At 63.1% G+C, this 13,710-nt stretch overlaps 1 protein-coding gene across 12 annotated transcripts in view; it reads right to left on the reverse strand.

Annotated features, from left to right (window-relative positions):
* The window catches only part of MCF2L (MCF.2 cell line derived transforming sequence like), a 124,106-nt gene that overhangs the window by 53,797 nt on the left and 56,599 nt on the right, over positions 1-13,710 (reverse strand). Inside the window, exon 1 of one of the 12 annotated variants that reach the window (XM_033435011.2) lies at positions 6,604-8,714. The exons of 10 other annotated variants lie outside the window; for them this stretch is intronic. Coding sequence is in view for 1 of the 2 variants with exons in the window: in XM_049701271.1 (XP_049557228.1) it covers positions 5,733-5,805 (73 nt within the window). In the remaining variant the exon portion in view is untranslated. Of the gene's footprint in view, positions 1-5,732; positions 5,995-6,603; positions 8,715-13,710 lie in introns of those variants that run through there. One more of the 12 variants, XM_049701271.1, reaches the window with a different exon arrangement.

Raw genomic sequence — 13,710 nt, forward strand, 5'->3', positions numbered from 1 at the left:
CAGGCACCCCCGGCGGAGCTCAGGGAACCAGCCAGGGCCCAGCTGGCGCCGTGGGAGCTCTTCCGCGTGGGCACCAGGGACAAACCCTGAGCAGAGCCGCGGGAGGCCCTGGGCGACCACAGCGGGCACCATCTGTGCAGACGAGGCCCAGCGGCCTCCTGCCATCCAGGCTGCAGACCTGCATCTTCCGAGGCCACGGCCCACTCGGCGTCGTGTCTGCAGCTCAGGCTGCGTGGGAATGACCGCTGGGGCCTCGGCGAGGCTCTCGTAGAACCCTCATCCCGCCCTGCCCCGCCGGCCATGGCCTTTTCAGTCGACCTCAGACGAGTGCGGGCTTCTCAAGGCCACCCGCCCGCGGGGCTGGCGCTGATCAGACCCTCCTTCCGTGCGCTGGACAGCCAATCAGAGGCCAGGGCTCCCCGGACGCGTCTCCATCTGCCCCTTCACCGACACCCGTTCTGTGAAGGTTCTGGACGTCAGAAGAGACCACCTGGGCAGCAGCTTCAGCCAGCTGGGCCCTGGGGCGCACGCTCCACACCCACGCCAGGGGCCCCGGATACGAAGCTTGCACGCACGTTTCACAGCCTGGCTCGTGGATATTCACGCCCCACGCTTGGCGGTTTCAGAGCTACAAACAACTTCTTAAAAAACAGCTTTTGGAACCCTGTCCCGTAGGGTGTCAACTACATCACCTCCGCCACGTCCCGGGCGACGCAGGGCATGGCAGACACCTGGCTTAGACGTTGCACCGCCTGCCGATGGCAGACGGCTGAGCCCTAGCGGGCCTCAGAATCCTCTCTAACACAGGCTCCAGGCAGCTCGCCAAGCACGCGGAGACCTGCCCCGACCCGCATCAGTGACCTGCATCAGCGCATAAGCGACCCTCACACCCACTGGCCCTCACGCCAGCACGGAACATTTTCCCAGGGGCTCCACTCACAGTGGGGGGCTCCAGACCTTCACTTCTCTGCACCTTTGGCAGAGCCCCTCCCCAGTCGGGGAGACAAGGGCCCCGCAGTCAGACAAACTGCGTTGGCAGGTGGATCTTAACCGCTGCGCCCCCAGGGAAGCCCCCAAGGAGAATTCTGGCCCGAGATCTTCTAAGGTCTGAAGCTGTGGGCGGAGCGGAGAATGACCTTGCCCTCGGTGAACGGGCAGACGCGCACCTGCATCCACCTGTGAGCAAGGACGGTCCGTTGTCCCCGAGGCTCACACAGAGCTGCTCTGGCCCCTGGGCACCTCCTGGTCCAGAGGCCGTGTTCTATTTTGCAGAATCACCACCCGTTATGTGCAGGGTCCCTGGTCTCCTGGGCGGTGGACCAGTACTCCACAGGCAGGCGGGAGCTGTGTGACCTTGGGTGTGTTACCTAACCTCTCTGAACTGGTCTCTTTGTCTGTAAATCGGGATAATTGCGGCATCGAGCTCTGGGGAAGCTTGTGCACACGTGCAGCATGGCGTCTGGCATGCGGTGGGTGTTTAACTGCTGCTAGTGTGCGACCTGGCACCTGGCCGCACTGCACCTCGGGGAGGTCGGGCCAGGAAAGGGCCGCATCCACCCCTCAGCCTCTCCCGTTTCTTCTGGCTCTGCTGCCGTTACCGAGAGCAGGGACGTGCCCACAGGGAAAGGCGGGTTCTGGGTGGGACGGCCCCACCCCGCTTTCCCTTCCCGCACCTGCTCCGAGGCACAGCTCCACCTAGGACCCTCCACCCGGCCTGCCCGTCCTGCGTCTCAGCTCAGCTGGGGCCACCCCAGCGCCTGATCCCAGAGCGCCGGCACCCCCGCCGCGTGCGCGGCGGCTCACGTGTCTCCAGAGCAGGCCGCCCGCCCCCAGACCGGAGCCCCCGTCTCTGCCGCCCGACCCACAGACACCCGGGTCGCGGAGCTGGGGTCCGGCCGCGTGCTCGGACGGCCGGGTTCACCCTGGGGTCAGGGTGGGCACCGGGCTGGGGCCTGGGATGTGCGCTTGGACCAAGGGGCCTTGGGCCCCGTAGAGGACCCGGAAGGGGCCCCCTTGCCATGGCGAGGGCCTCCTTTGCATCCACACCATGGAGCTCCAAGCGGGGTCGGGCTGCCTGCGCGAGGCCTCCCTAGAGAAGGGCCCTGATGAACTAGAATCAGACCTGCAGGACGGGGGTGGGGGGGTGGGTGGAAGCCCAGCAGGAGGCCTCGTGGCCACATCGCAAGCAGGTTAATTTACTACACGTCACTCTGCGCAGCGACTCCTGAGTGCCCAGAGCAGGCTGGAGGGATGAGGGTGGTTCACACACCCAGCAGGGAGCCAGGCGGCAGGCGGGCCAGGTGAGAGGTCGGGGAGGACTAGGGCAGCCAGGGGCCTGGGCTACAGCCTCCAAGCTCAGGCATCGGGTGTGGGCTGGCACGGAACAGAATCTCCGTGGACCTTTTATTACCAACAACGCTCATCCTAGTGACCCCCGTCCCCGCGCAGCACCGGGCAAACCCTGCCAGGGTCCGGCTCCCGAGCCTGGCCGGCCCACCAGGCAGGTCGTCACACATGAAGGCCCAAGGTTACGACGACGCAGTGGGCAGAACTGCTGACACCCACCGGCTCCCCATGGCTCCTGGGAGCCCCCAGAGCCCGGCCAAGCTGGAAAGGGGCGGGGGATCTGCAGGCCGGGCCCACAAAGCAGCCCCGGGGCCAGACAGTGGGCGTCCCTCTCCTGGGCCTCACGGCTCCTCCCCCGGCCGAAAGTCCACCCCCGCCCAGGGCCTGAGGGTCAGTCCTTTCCAAACCTTCCTCCTCCTGGGCGTCCTGGGCCCGAGAGCACCTGCCTGATGAGTTAATGTTGCCACTTAAACATGCACCCAGCGGCCCACGTCCCCGCGAAAGAGCGGGTCTGAGAGCAGAACAGCAGTCCCCGCCAGGCAGGCCCCCCGCTTCCGTTTGAGCTGTGCTGGAAGTCCCTCGGGCTCCTGCCTGCTCCAAAAGCAGCGACTCTCAGCGCCCAGTTAGGTGGAACCTGCCCTCGTGCTGTTTGCGTCTCATCCCGGCTGGGCGGGGCCTCCACAGGGATCAGGGACACGGTCCAGATGGGATTCCAGGCCCTGGAGATGACCGGGAGGGGGGCTGCGGCTGGGGTCACTCTGGCCCGGCCTCCCCGCAGGACGCACCAAGTAGAGGCCGCAGGAGGTGCCTCGAGGGCCTGTGGAGGACGTGACGCCTTCCCGGGGGGCCGACGGCCAGCAGCTCACACACCCTTCAAGCCACCCCCCCCCCACGCCCTCTTTGCACGTGAGCACTTCGGGGTTCAGTGAAAGCCAGCAGGTCCGAGCAGCGCGCCGGCAGCAGGGCCTCACCCTCACTCGGCTTTGGGTCGAGTCTCCCGCCACGCTGGGCCCCCGGCAGCTTGTCGGACACGTCTCACGAACACACCACAGATACACACACGTGTGAGCCCACTGCTGCTCGGAAAGGAAGGAGATGTGCGACAGCTCTTTTCTAAAACAACCACGTGTCAACAGTAAAAAGCAGCAGGTCCGTAAAGCTCAGGGACGTCCACCTCCTTCCGCCCCTCCTGGCTCCGAAGGCAGAAGGCGGGGCTGCGAGCAGAACCCCGGGGACCTGTCCATATCTGCCTCGAAAAGCACCTCACAGAGCGGGCCCGACACCCACACCACGCTCCTGCAAGGGCCCCAGAAGCTCCCCAAGCCCTCCCCTCGATGGTGGACACGCTCATCCCACTTCCTAAGTGTCCGCAGCTCGACGAATCTGAGACCAAACAAGGAACTGCATTAACCTTCTCAAGACACACCCCTCCCCCACAAAAAACAGAATCAACGATGCACAGGGCAGAGGAGGCTGGGGCCTTGGGCGACAGGGACGGGGGCGCATGTCACCCTGAGCCTCACCCAGGCGGTCCCTGCTGACGGGGTCCCTGATCGCCAGACGGGGCGGCTCAGAGCAGAGTGGGGCTTGGGCCCTCCACGGACGCTGCCCCGCCGGAGCTTGACTGCGGAGCCCCGGACACACACAGGAGACAGGGGAGAGACACAGAGATAGAGAGACAGAGACAGAGAGTGAGAAAGACACAGAGAGACAGAGGGACTGCGGGGGAGGGGCAGAGACAGTGACACACACAGACACAGCGAGACAGACGAGACAGACCAAGTGAGAGAGACAGAGACAGAGAGAGGAGGGGGTGGAGAAGGGGTGACGGAGAGGGAGCTGGGGGAGGGGGTGGAGGAGGGGTGACGGAGAGGGAGCTGGGGGTGGGCAGCGGTGGGTCGTGCACACCTGGCGACCTCCCTGGTTTCAGAAGGGACAGAATGGGAGACCCTGGCCCTGGTCTGGGAGCGTGGCTCAGCCCTGCTGTCCTGCTCTGTGGGCTCCGCTGCCCTGGACGCGGTGACGGAGCTGTGGCCTCGCCACGTGACTCTCATCCATTCCATCTGCCCAGGGCCCAGCTGCCGGCTCGGCCGGTGCCAACTGCTCCCCCCGGCCCCCATCCTGTGCAGCCGGAGCAGAAGTGAGGAAGGAGGTGCAGCGACCTGTCCGCAAACACCAGGCGCTCATAAAAGTCAGCATCCGGTTACAGAGCCAGGTACGGGCCACCTGGGAGTGTTCCCCAGCAACACCAAGGAAGAGGTCCCAGCACATGTGCCAACAGCTCTGGGAAACTGGACCAACGCGTCCTTCTGTAGGAAACCAGTGGATGGTTTCCAGAGACTGAGGGAGAAGCCCTCCGCCCCTCAGGTACCCCAAATTGCCTCAGGACATTCACTCAAGAGCCCATTTATCTTAAAAATAAAGCACGTGTTAGAAAAACACCTAGAATTTTTGAGGGAACGTGATAAGAATCAGAGCAGGAGTGTAGCTTGGAAACAAAGGGGCGGCTTTGATGACCACGCAGGTCCACGCAGGAGGGAAGACTACAGCATTCGGTAGGGAACGCACCGCCCACTGGCGAGCCTCTAAGCTCTAAGCCCCAGGAAGCGTTCCTTTCAGGATCCCAGCCTTGTCACCTTGCTGCCACCTCAGGCGTGAATCACACGCTCTCACCCTGTGTACCAGCTTGTGTTCCGACCTGGCCACCCAGGCTGTCACCGTCCTGAGCCTTGTCCATCAGGAAACTCACTGATTCCCTCGTCTCACCTTCGGGTCACCTCGTTATAAAACCGGAAACTTCATGCACTGAAGGCTAGGGTGCGGCTGATTCATTAAAATTTACAAAAGACTAACGCATTGTTGGTCAATCCTTAGCAGGAGCACCCACCGCAAAATGAACTCACGACAAACCACTTCCAAGCGAGCACCCTCGTCCCTAGAAACGAGCCCAGGAGACTGGGCGCCCTCCCGGGCCCAGCTCTTTGTTCTCGGTCACCACGGGTGTGACCCTCCCCCAGCCAGGCAGGTACAGGAGCGCGAGCTGCAGACCGCCCCGCGGTGCTCCCCCCGCCGGTCCAGCCCCGGTCCCGCTGCGTGGAGAGCCCCCACCGGCACCCCCCAGCATCGGCAGGTCTCCCGCAGCCGGAACAAAGGAGCTTCCAGGCGGAGCGGCGACTGTGGCCCGGTACCCGGCAGGCGCTGCCCGAGGATGAGAATGAGGATGGGGGGGAGGGACGCGCGGCACGCCCACCCGGGAGGCTGCCTTCCGCGCCCGCCACCCGGCCCGGACCCCGCGGACAAGTCCCGAGTCCGGCGTGGGCGCCGCGCCAGACCCCCGGGGCCCCGCCCCGTCGCGCACGGTCCCCACGGCGCCCACCGGCGCGCACCTGTGCGGGTCTTCAGCAGCAGCCACAGCGCGGACAGGTCCCGCGACAGCAGCGAGAGGAGGCTTAAGGTCATGCTGTCGCCCGCCGGCAGCGTCAGGAGGTGGCGACGGGCCGCCCGGAACGCCCGTGCTGGGCGCACAAAGGGACGTGGTCGGGCTCCATGCTCGCGCCGCCCGCCCGGAGCGCGAGGACCCGGGCTCTCCCCGGGGCCTCGGGTTTGCCGTCCCCGAGCCCGGGGCCTGCGGTCGGCTCCCTTGCTCTGCCCGCCGCCGGTTAACCGTGCGGCCAGGCGGCGGCAGGGCTCGCACAGCGCCGGCTCCCTCCCCGTCGCCCGTCCAGACCCTCCCTGCGGGGGGCCCCCCCGCGCTCAGTGGCTCCCTAAGCCGGGCGGGCGGGAGGCAGGACGGCCGGGGTTGGGGGCGCAGGACCCGGCCAGGACGTCCCAGGGGCGAACCCCCAGGTCCTCGGCAGCCAGACCTCAGAACACCGCCGCCAGGGGCTGGGGCACGGGGCAGAGGGCGGGGGGGGAATGGGGTGGCTGAGAACAAGGAAAATGGGACGGGGTGGGGGGGCGGCCGCCGCAGGGTAAGGGGGGCCCCCGGGGGAGCTCGTTAAAACGCAGAGTTTGGTTCTGCAGGTGGCGCTCCCGGGGGAGGGGGAGGCCAGGCCGCCCCCCAAGGACCAGATCTCCAGCAGGAAGGACCCGAGGGGCTGAGCCCAGCCTGGAGCCGACCCACCTGGAGAGGACGGCCCTCGGGCTGGACCAGGACTGCCTGTGGCTGTGCATCCACGGGCAGCGAGGGCTCCGTCCTCTCCATCGTGGGAATGAGGCAGATGTGACCTCCCCCAGCCTGGGCCCCAGGCCGCTCACCCCAGGGGAGGCTGTGGAGTCCAGCTGCTCTCGCCACTGGGGGCACCGGTCACGGCACCGCCAACGCGCGCCCCGTCCGCGCTCCCGTCGTGTGTCACGTGGTCCCGGGCCTGACCTGGCCTTTGCTGGATGGTTCCCAAGTCTTCCTTGAACAGCTCCTCTGTGGCCTCCCGCTGGCGCTGGCACACGAGTCCCGCGAGCACAGCTCTCACACCCTCCGCCCAGGGGCTGGGCCCACGGACGTTCCTGCAGATCGGGGTGCAGCTCCCAGCGTGGTGGGCAAGGCCCCCTGTGGCCGGGCCGGCCCAGCTCCTCCCTGGGCAGCCCTCGCCCACGTCCCCCGACACGCGGCCTGCGGCTCACACCTCAGGCGGGTCCTTGCCCAGAGCACGGCCTCCAGAATCACGCTCAGGGTGGCTGGCCTCTGACCGCTCGGAGACACGGAGACCACAACGGCCCCCTCCTGCCCCAGGGACACCTCGGGCATCCAGCATGGTGGTGGACACCTGCCGAGTGAGTGACTGACAGCCTGAGAGGTGACCGTTCTGAGAAAGGAGTCTTCAGGCCCGACATGCTCTTACCAGGAGGTCGTGGTGCACGCCCGGGGTATGTCCAGCCTCGCCTGCTCCCACTGTCCTCTCTTCCCGACCGACCGAGTCAAGGTCGAAGGCCCGACCTCCAGGCCACTGTCTCAGGCAGGTCGCCACACTCCTCAGCCAGCTGCTGGGCCACGAGCTCTGGGTTCACAGGCTCAGCTGCGGGCGCCCTGCTCCAGCCCCAACGTTTCCGCTCCAGGCTGTGCTTGAACGTGAGACGCGTGCCCGGCCCGCTGCTGGGTTGCGTGGCTTCCGAGGAGAGGGCCGAGGCCCACAGGTCTGGAGGGTGGGGTCCTAACGCGCGCCCTGTGCTTGTGCAGAACCAGCAGGCACCGCGCTTCAGCGTGCACAAGACAACACGCGCCCTCCTTTAAAACCGGTCCGCTCCAGATCCCCGACTCGGAGACACGTGATCTGTTCATCCAGGAAACGTGCGGCCTCGGCCGTTGAGGCGTGGGGTCGGGTGGGAGGGGTCAGAGGAGGCCGGGGGCTGCTCTTCCCCCAGGGGCCATGGTCAGGGGAGCATCAGGGCAAACTGCACACGGTTAATCAGCTCCTGGTCTCTCTACCCCGAAGACCAGAGAGCCGAGAGGCACTGGCACCACTGACACGTCGGCACACCGCCAGCCCTGTTCCCGCATCCACGGCGCTCGGGTGCCCGTGTCTGCGCCTCAGCTTGTGTCTGCCGCCGCCCCCCAGGGCCGAGCCCCCTGCTACACCTCCGGCAGCCCAGGGCAGGTGCATGACGAAAGGAACATCTCTTCGGCGGGAGAGGAGTGAAGAGGAGGCCGCTCCCTCTGCAGTCACCTCCCCCCACTGGCTCTCCGCAGCCCCAGAGGCCCTCGGGGTGGCGTCCGGGCCACAGGTCCATGCTCGCATGGCTCTCCTCGGCCTCGGGCTCCGCGTCAGTCCCTGTGTGCCCACCCACTCCCCACGTGGCCCTTGACCACAGGCTCCACCACAGACCTGGAAGCCACCGGGGTTTTCCTCTCGCTGTGCTGGCGGCTCTAGGACCATCGCTTCGGCCCCTGGTTTTCACGTCCACCCGATGCTGTGCTCTCAAGAGTAGGCCGTGCACGGAGTGAGGAAGGGTGTGCGGGCCAGCTGGGGCCAAAGGGCACGCAGACATTTCTCGCAGTCTCTGGGGATGGCTCAGTAGCTGATGCCCCGCAGAGCCTCAAGGACAGGCCCTGGGCCAGGGATGACGAGTCACACTGGGGGACAGCTGAGCCGGAGCCCAGAGTCACACACGGATGCCACTGACATTCGGCTCTCGGGCTGGCGGGTGTGTCCAGCTGGGGGTGGGGGGGTTCGTGACCTCAGCCCCGATGGGCTGACACTGGTTACTTCTGCAGAGTTGGCTGCGTCCGAGGCCCGTGAGCTCACTCAGGACCTGGCTCCAGGGCCGGCCGCTGGGCCAGGAGGGTGTTTGCTTAAGATGTCAACGCTCTCCCAGGTGCAGGGTTCGGTGAGTTTGCGGATATTCAAACCTCTTCAACCTACAAAGAAGGCAATTTTATGCGGCTCTGCCCAGCAGTACAGGCGGGCGACCAGCGCAAGATGGGGAAAGAACCAGCGGGCAGGAGAGGGTGCAGAGAATCCGGGGAAGGAGGCCTGACGGTCGGACAGGAACCGGAGGCCAGAGGCTGCCGACCACGGGCCCCAGGCGGACGCCCTGAGAGAAAGGCAGCGGGCAGGGGCAGGGCCTCTGTTCCCCGAAGAAACCCACTGCGAAGGGCGGTCCAGCTTCCCCCGTGACCCTCCAGGGGCTCCCTTAGCTGGAAGGACACGCAGGCACGGAATTCAGCGTGAACAGGGCATATGTGAGCGAACGCAACAGCGTTCTGGCTCACACGCACACGTTTAGCACACGGTATAGGCGGCGGCATGCTCTGAGCACACAGGGTGCACCCCGGCTGCACCCCGGCCTCCCGCCTAGCTGGTCCTGTAGATAGTTACAGACACTTGGTATTAATTCTTCCTTGCCCAGGGATGCAAGACAAGCTAACCAAGCCGCCACCCTCTCCAGCCACGACCCGCTGCTGATAACGTGGGAGGGACCATCCCTCACTCACAGGCGCGCCCTTGTTTGCCGAGGCCACCTTGCCACCTGGTCCTGTTTCATCGTCATGGCAACCTGTGAGGCAGGTGTCCCTGATCAGCAAAGCCTCAGGCAGCAGGGAAACTGGACACAGCGCTCCTCAGTCCTCTCCAGGCCTAGTTGGCCCCTGTCCCCCTCCCTGTCCCCCTCCCTGTCCCCCTCTCGTGTCCTCACTGTCCTTCTAAGGCCCTGTGATCCTTGCAGCCCGGGTCCTTCCCACCCCCAGCTGCTGCCCCTTAGCTTAAGGTGCTCCCAGCGCTTCGCCCCGTTTCTCGTCTCCTGCAGCCCCGCCCACCCAGCTCTCCTAAGCTGAACGCGTCACCCTGCCCCCAAGGTCACCCACGGTCACAGGATAAGCAGCAGCTTTCCTGGAGCGACGGGCAGGCCTGGGCAGCTGGCCTGAGCGGCAGGCCTCGCGGCCGGCCATCCGCGTCCCCTGGCTCCCGCACGAGCTCCAGCCATGGCCGCAGCAGTGAGAACCGAGGAAGGTGTGCGGGACCCGCAAGGAGGGTGGGCGGCCACCGGGCAGAGGGCTCGCAGGCAGCTCGTCCCCAGGCAACCTCTCGGCTCCCGCAAGCACCGCGGTCCACGCATCCAGCTAGCGAGTCTGCAGCCGGCGCCCTCCAGTCTTAAACCGGAGCTAACCGCCCCCACCTGGCCCCCGGCCCCACGTCCTGCCTCAGGGTCTGTCGGGGGTCTAGCCCTGGCCCCAGGCTCCAGGCATGCAGCTCCTTCGCCCCCACCCCCATTCCTTTACCCGCCCCCGAGGCCTTCCAGTGATTCTGGTTTTGTTTGGCGGCTGGACTAGTCTCCTGGGAAGGCGGGTGGAGCCTGCCCACCCTCCACGGGCACCCCACGCTGGTCCTCAGCACTGTCCACGTGCTCCGGACCCTCGGAAGGGCTGTCTCTTCATCCTCAACCCAGGATGACTTACGGCCTCCCGGCCCGGAGTTCACAGGGAGCCTGAGGAAGGGGACGTGGGCTCGCGGTCCAGCGGCAGCCTCACGGAAGGCCGCCACGAGGCCATGCTCGGAGTCTCCCGGGAGCGCGCTTGTCGCTGTTGCAGCTGGAACCACTCGGCCGACGGCCCCCCCTCCGTGCCCTGGGCCTCCCCCGCGGCCACAGCCTCCAGGCCAGGCGCCTTGCGGGCTCTGAGCACGCACACCTCCGACCCGCGCTCCTTGCCATGGGGGGACCGCGGCTGGCGGGGACGTGCACCGGGATGCAGCTCTGTCCGTCTGACCTTTGCCTGTAGGGTTCAAGTGCCAAGGGCACCGGGGGCTCTGACCACTTTTCGTGGGCGGCCTGAGATGGGACACGTGAAATCAGGGCCGAACGTATCCCCGCGGCATCAGAGACGATCCATCCGCACCCAGCCCGACTGCGGCAGAGCCAGGCCGCTTCTCTGTCTCTCTGGCTTCCCTTCCATCTGACTACAACCCGATTCCGGTGCCCAGTCACCCTCCGGGACAGCATACACCCGGACGCGCGTCCCACAGGGCCCCAGCCGGGCCTTCGCACCCGCCCCAGCTCTACGCTGCCCCTTCCTCTGCTCACCACTCGATTCTGTGTCTTACTGCATGTCTGCATCCCGTGTGCTGGCACGTATGCTTTCCTTTCCCAATCACAGCAGGGATGAGCCCTGACGTTTTAGGGCTGCCCACAGCGGGACCAGAGAGGGCTGCGGGAAATGCTCAGTCCTCACTTTTATTCTGTACAGTGACATGCATGGGGGTTATACTGGGAGTGCCCTAAAGTCTCTCGTGGTGACTACGGGAACCGAGGACTGAAAGACAGACAGAGGTGAGGCCAGCGGAAGCCAGTGACACCTAACCACTCAGGTGGAAGGCGGCACGAGGGGCTCAGGACCCCCTCCCGCGGGCCGCAGAGCAGACGTGCCGCCCGCAGGGCTGTGAGCCTGGCTGGGCGGCCCCCGCCCACCTCCATGAGCTAAACAGGAAGACTCTCCTGCCCCGTTGGAAACAAGACACAAGAGCTGCAGATACTATCGCCTGCCTTCCGGGCGGGGCCGGGATGAGTGTTCATCTGCACCCATCACTCCCCACCCTCCGGGGCAGCGGGAACAATGTGCCATTTGTTCTGCACAAGCTGCGACCTGGACAGACGGACCGGGAGGGGGCCAGGCCCCGCCTGCTAGATCAACGACTTCTGTCACAAACCCAGTAACTGCGGGGTGGCTGAGAGGAGCAGACGCAGGGCAGAGAGCAAACACAGCTGGGCCTGAGGCTAATACAATGTCACTGCGTGAGGGCGAGGCTCGGTCCGTCCACTGGACACCCGTGGGTCCAGGACACCCATGGCTCCGGGACACCCTGGGGGCTCAGCCAGTGGACGGCAGGTGTGCAGGGCTCGGAGGGACGCCTGACTTACTGGGCCCTTCCTGCCCCCAGAGGAAAGGCAGCAGCGTTCTCCCCGCCACCTGGAAAGCACAAAGGGGCTTTTGTTGTGGGATTTAGGACGTAGAGAGGTGACACGGGCTTTTCTGGGCTGGACCACGGTGGTCTCGGGAATTCTGGATCCTAAATCTGACCTCCGAGCTGGTCTCAGTTTCCTTAAGGGAGAGGTCGGGACAAGGTGACCCACCCTCCGGGGCTCACAATCCCCTCCGTTCACAGGGTGGCAGGACCCTGGCCACGGGGCACAGAGGAAGGCGGCCCTCACCCGGGATGTGGGGTGCAGACCAGCCTGCGCCAGTGCTGTGTGTGCCTGAAGGGCTGAAAGAGTTCCGAGGGGGCGGCAGCTCAGGTCCCAGGCAGGAGGCTTGCGGACGGGAGCCCAGAAGTGAAGACAGCAGGTGGGCGGTGCTGCCGGGCGGGGTGCTTAGGAGAACCGAGGGCGCACCAGATGGGGACGCCCACGGGCCCACCGGATCCACATCTGGGGAAGGTGGTCCCAAGAGTGGGGACAACGAATGGAGGAGACAGATGCGGCGACGGGAAGATCCCTCAGGAGGGGCAGATGTCATGACGCGTTTAAAGCTGTTTCCAAAACAAGCTTCCCGTCGCAGGTGACTCGGGAAATCGTGGTACAAATGCCGTCGGGTTGGCGCACAGCTCTGCCGCCATGCGGGGCAGCGGGAGGGCCTCGGTCCCGGGGTGGCCACCGTGGGCACTTTAGAAAATTCTGTTTTTATTTTTAGAACCTACCTCAAGAAACAAGAAAACTCTCAACTAAACAATCTAACTTTACACATAAAGCAATTAGAGAAAGAAGAACAAAAAAACCCTGAGGTTAGCAGAAGGAAAGCAATCATAAAGATCAGGTCAGAAATACATGAAAAAGACATGAAGGAAACAATAGCAAAGATCAATAAAACTAAAAGCTGGTTCTTTGAGAAGATAAACAAAACTGATAAACCATTAGCCAGACTCATCAAGAAAAAAAGGGAGAAGACTCAAATCAATAGAATTAGAAATGAAAAAGGAGAAGTTACAACTGACACTGCAGAAATACAAAGGATCATGAGAGATTACTACAAGTAGCTATATGCCAACAAAATGGACAGCCTGGAAGAAATGGACAAATTCTTAGAAAGGTATAACCTTCCAAGACTGAACCAGGAAGAAATAGAAAATATGAACAGATGAATCACAAGCACTGAAATTGAAACTGTGATTAAAAATCTTCCGACAAACAAAAGCCCAAGACCAGATGGCTTCACAGGTGAATTCTATCAAACATTTAGAGAAGAGCTAACACCCATCCTTCTCAAACTCTTCCAAAAAACTGCAGAGGAAGGAACACTCCCAAACTCCTTCTATGAGGCCACCATCACCCTGAAACCAAAACAGACAAAGATACTACAAAAAAAGAAAACTACAGGCCAATACCACTGATGAACATAGATGCAAAAATCCTCAACAAAATACTAGCAACAGAATCCAACAGCACATTAAAAGGATCATACACCATGATCAAGTGGGATTTATCCCAGGGATGCAAGGATTCTTCAGTATATGCTAATCAATCAATGGGATACACCGTATCAACAAACTGAAGGAGAAGAACCATATGATCGTCTCAATAGATGCAGAAAAAGCTTTCAACGAAATTCAACATCCATTTATGATTAAAAAACCCTCCAGAAAGTAGGCATAGAGGGAACTTACCTCAACATAATAAAGGCCATATATGACAAACCCACAGCCAACATCGTTTTCAATGGTGAAAAACTGAAACCATTTCCTCTAAGATCAGGAACAAGACAAGGTTTTCCACTCTCACCACTATTATTCAACATAGTTTTGGAAGTTTTAGCCACAGCAATCAGAAAAGAAAAAGAAATGAATCCAAATCGGAAAAGAAGAAGTAAAGCTGTCACTGTTTGCAGATGACGTGATACTACGTGCAGAGAATCCTAAAGATGCTACCAGAAGACTACTAGAGCGA

This window comes from Orcinus orca, chromosome 18 (assembly GCF_937001465.1).
Source record: "Orcinus orca chromosome 18, mOrcOrc1.1, whole genome shotgun sequence".
Lineage (NCBI taxonomy): Eukaryota > Metazoa > Chordata > Mammalia > Artiodactyla > Delphinidae > Orcinus > Orcinus orca.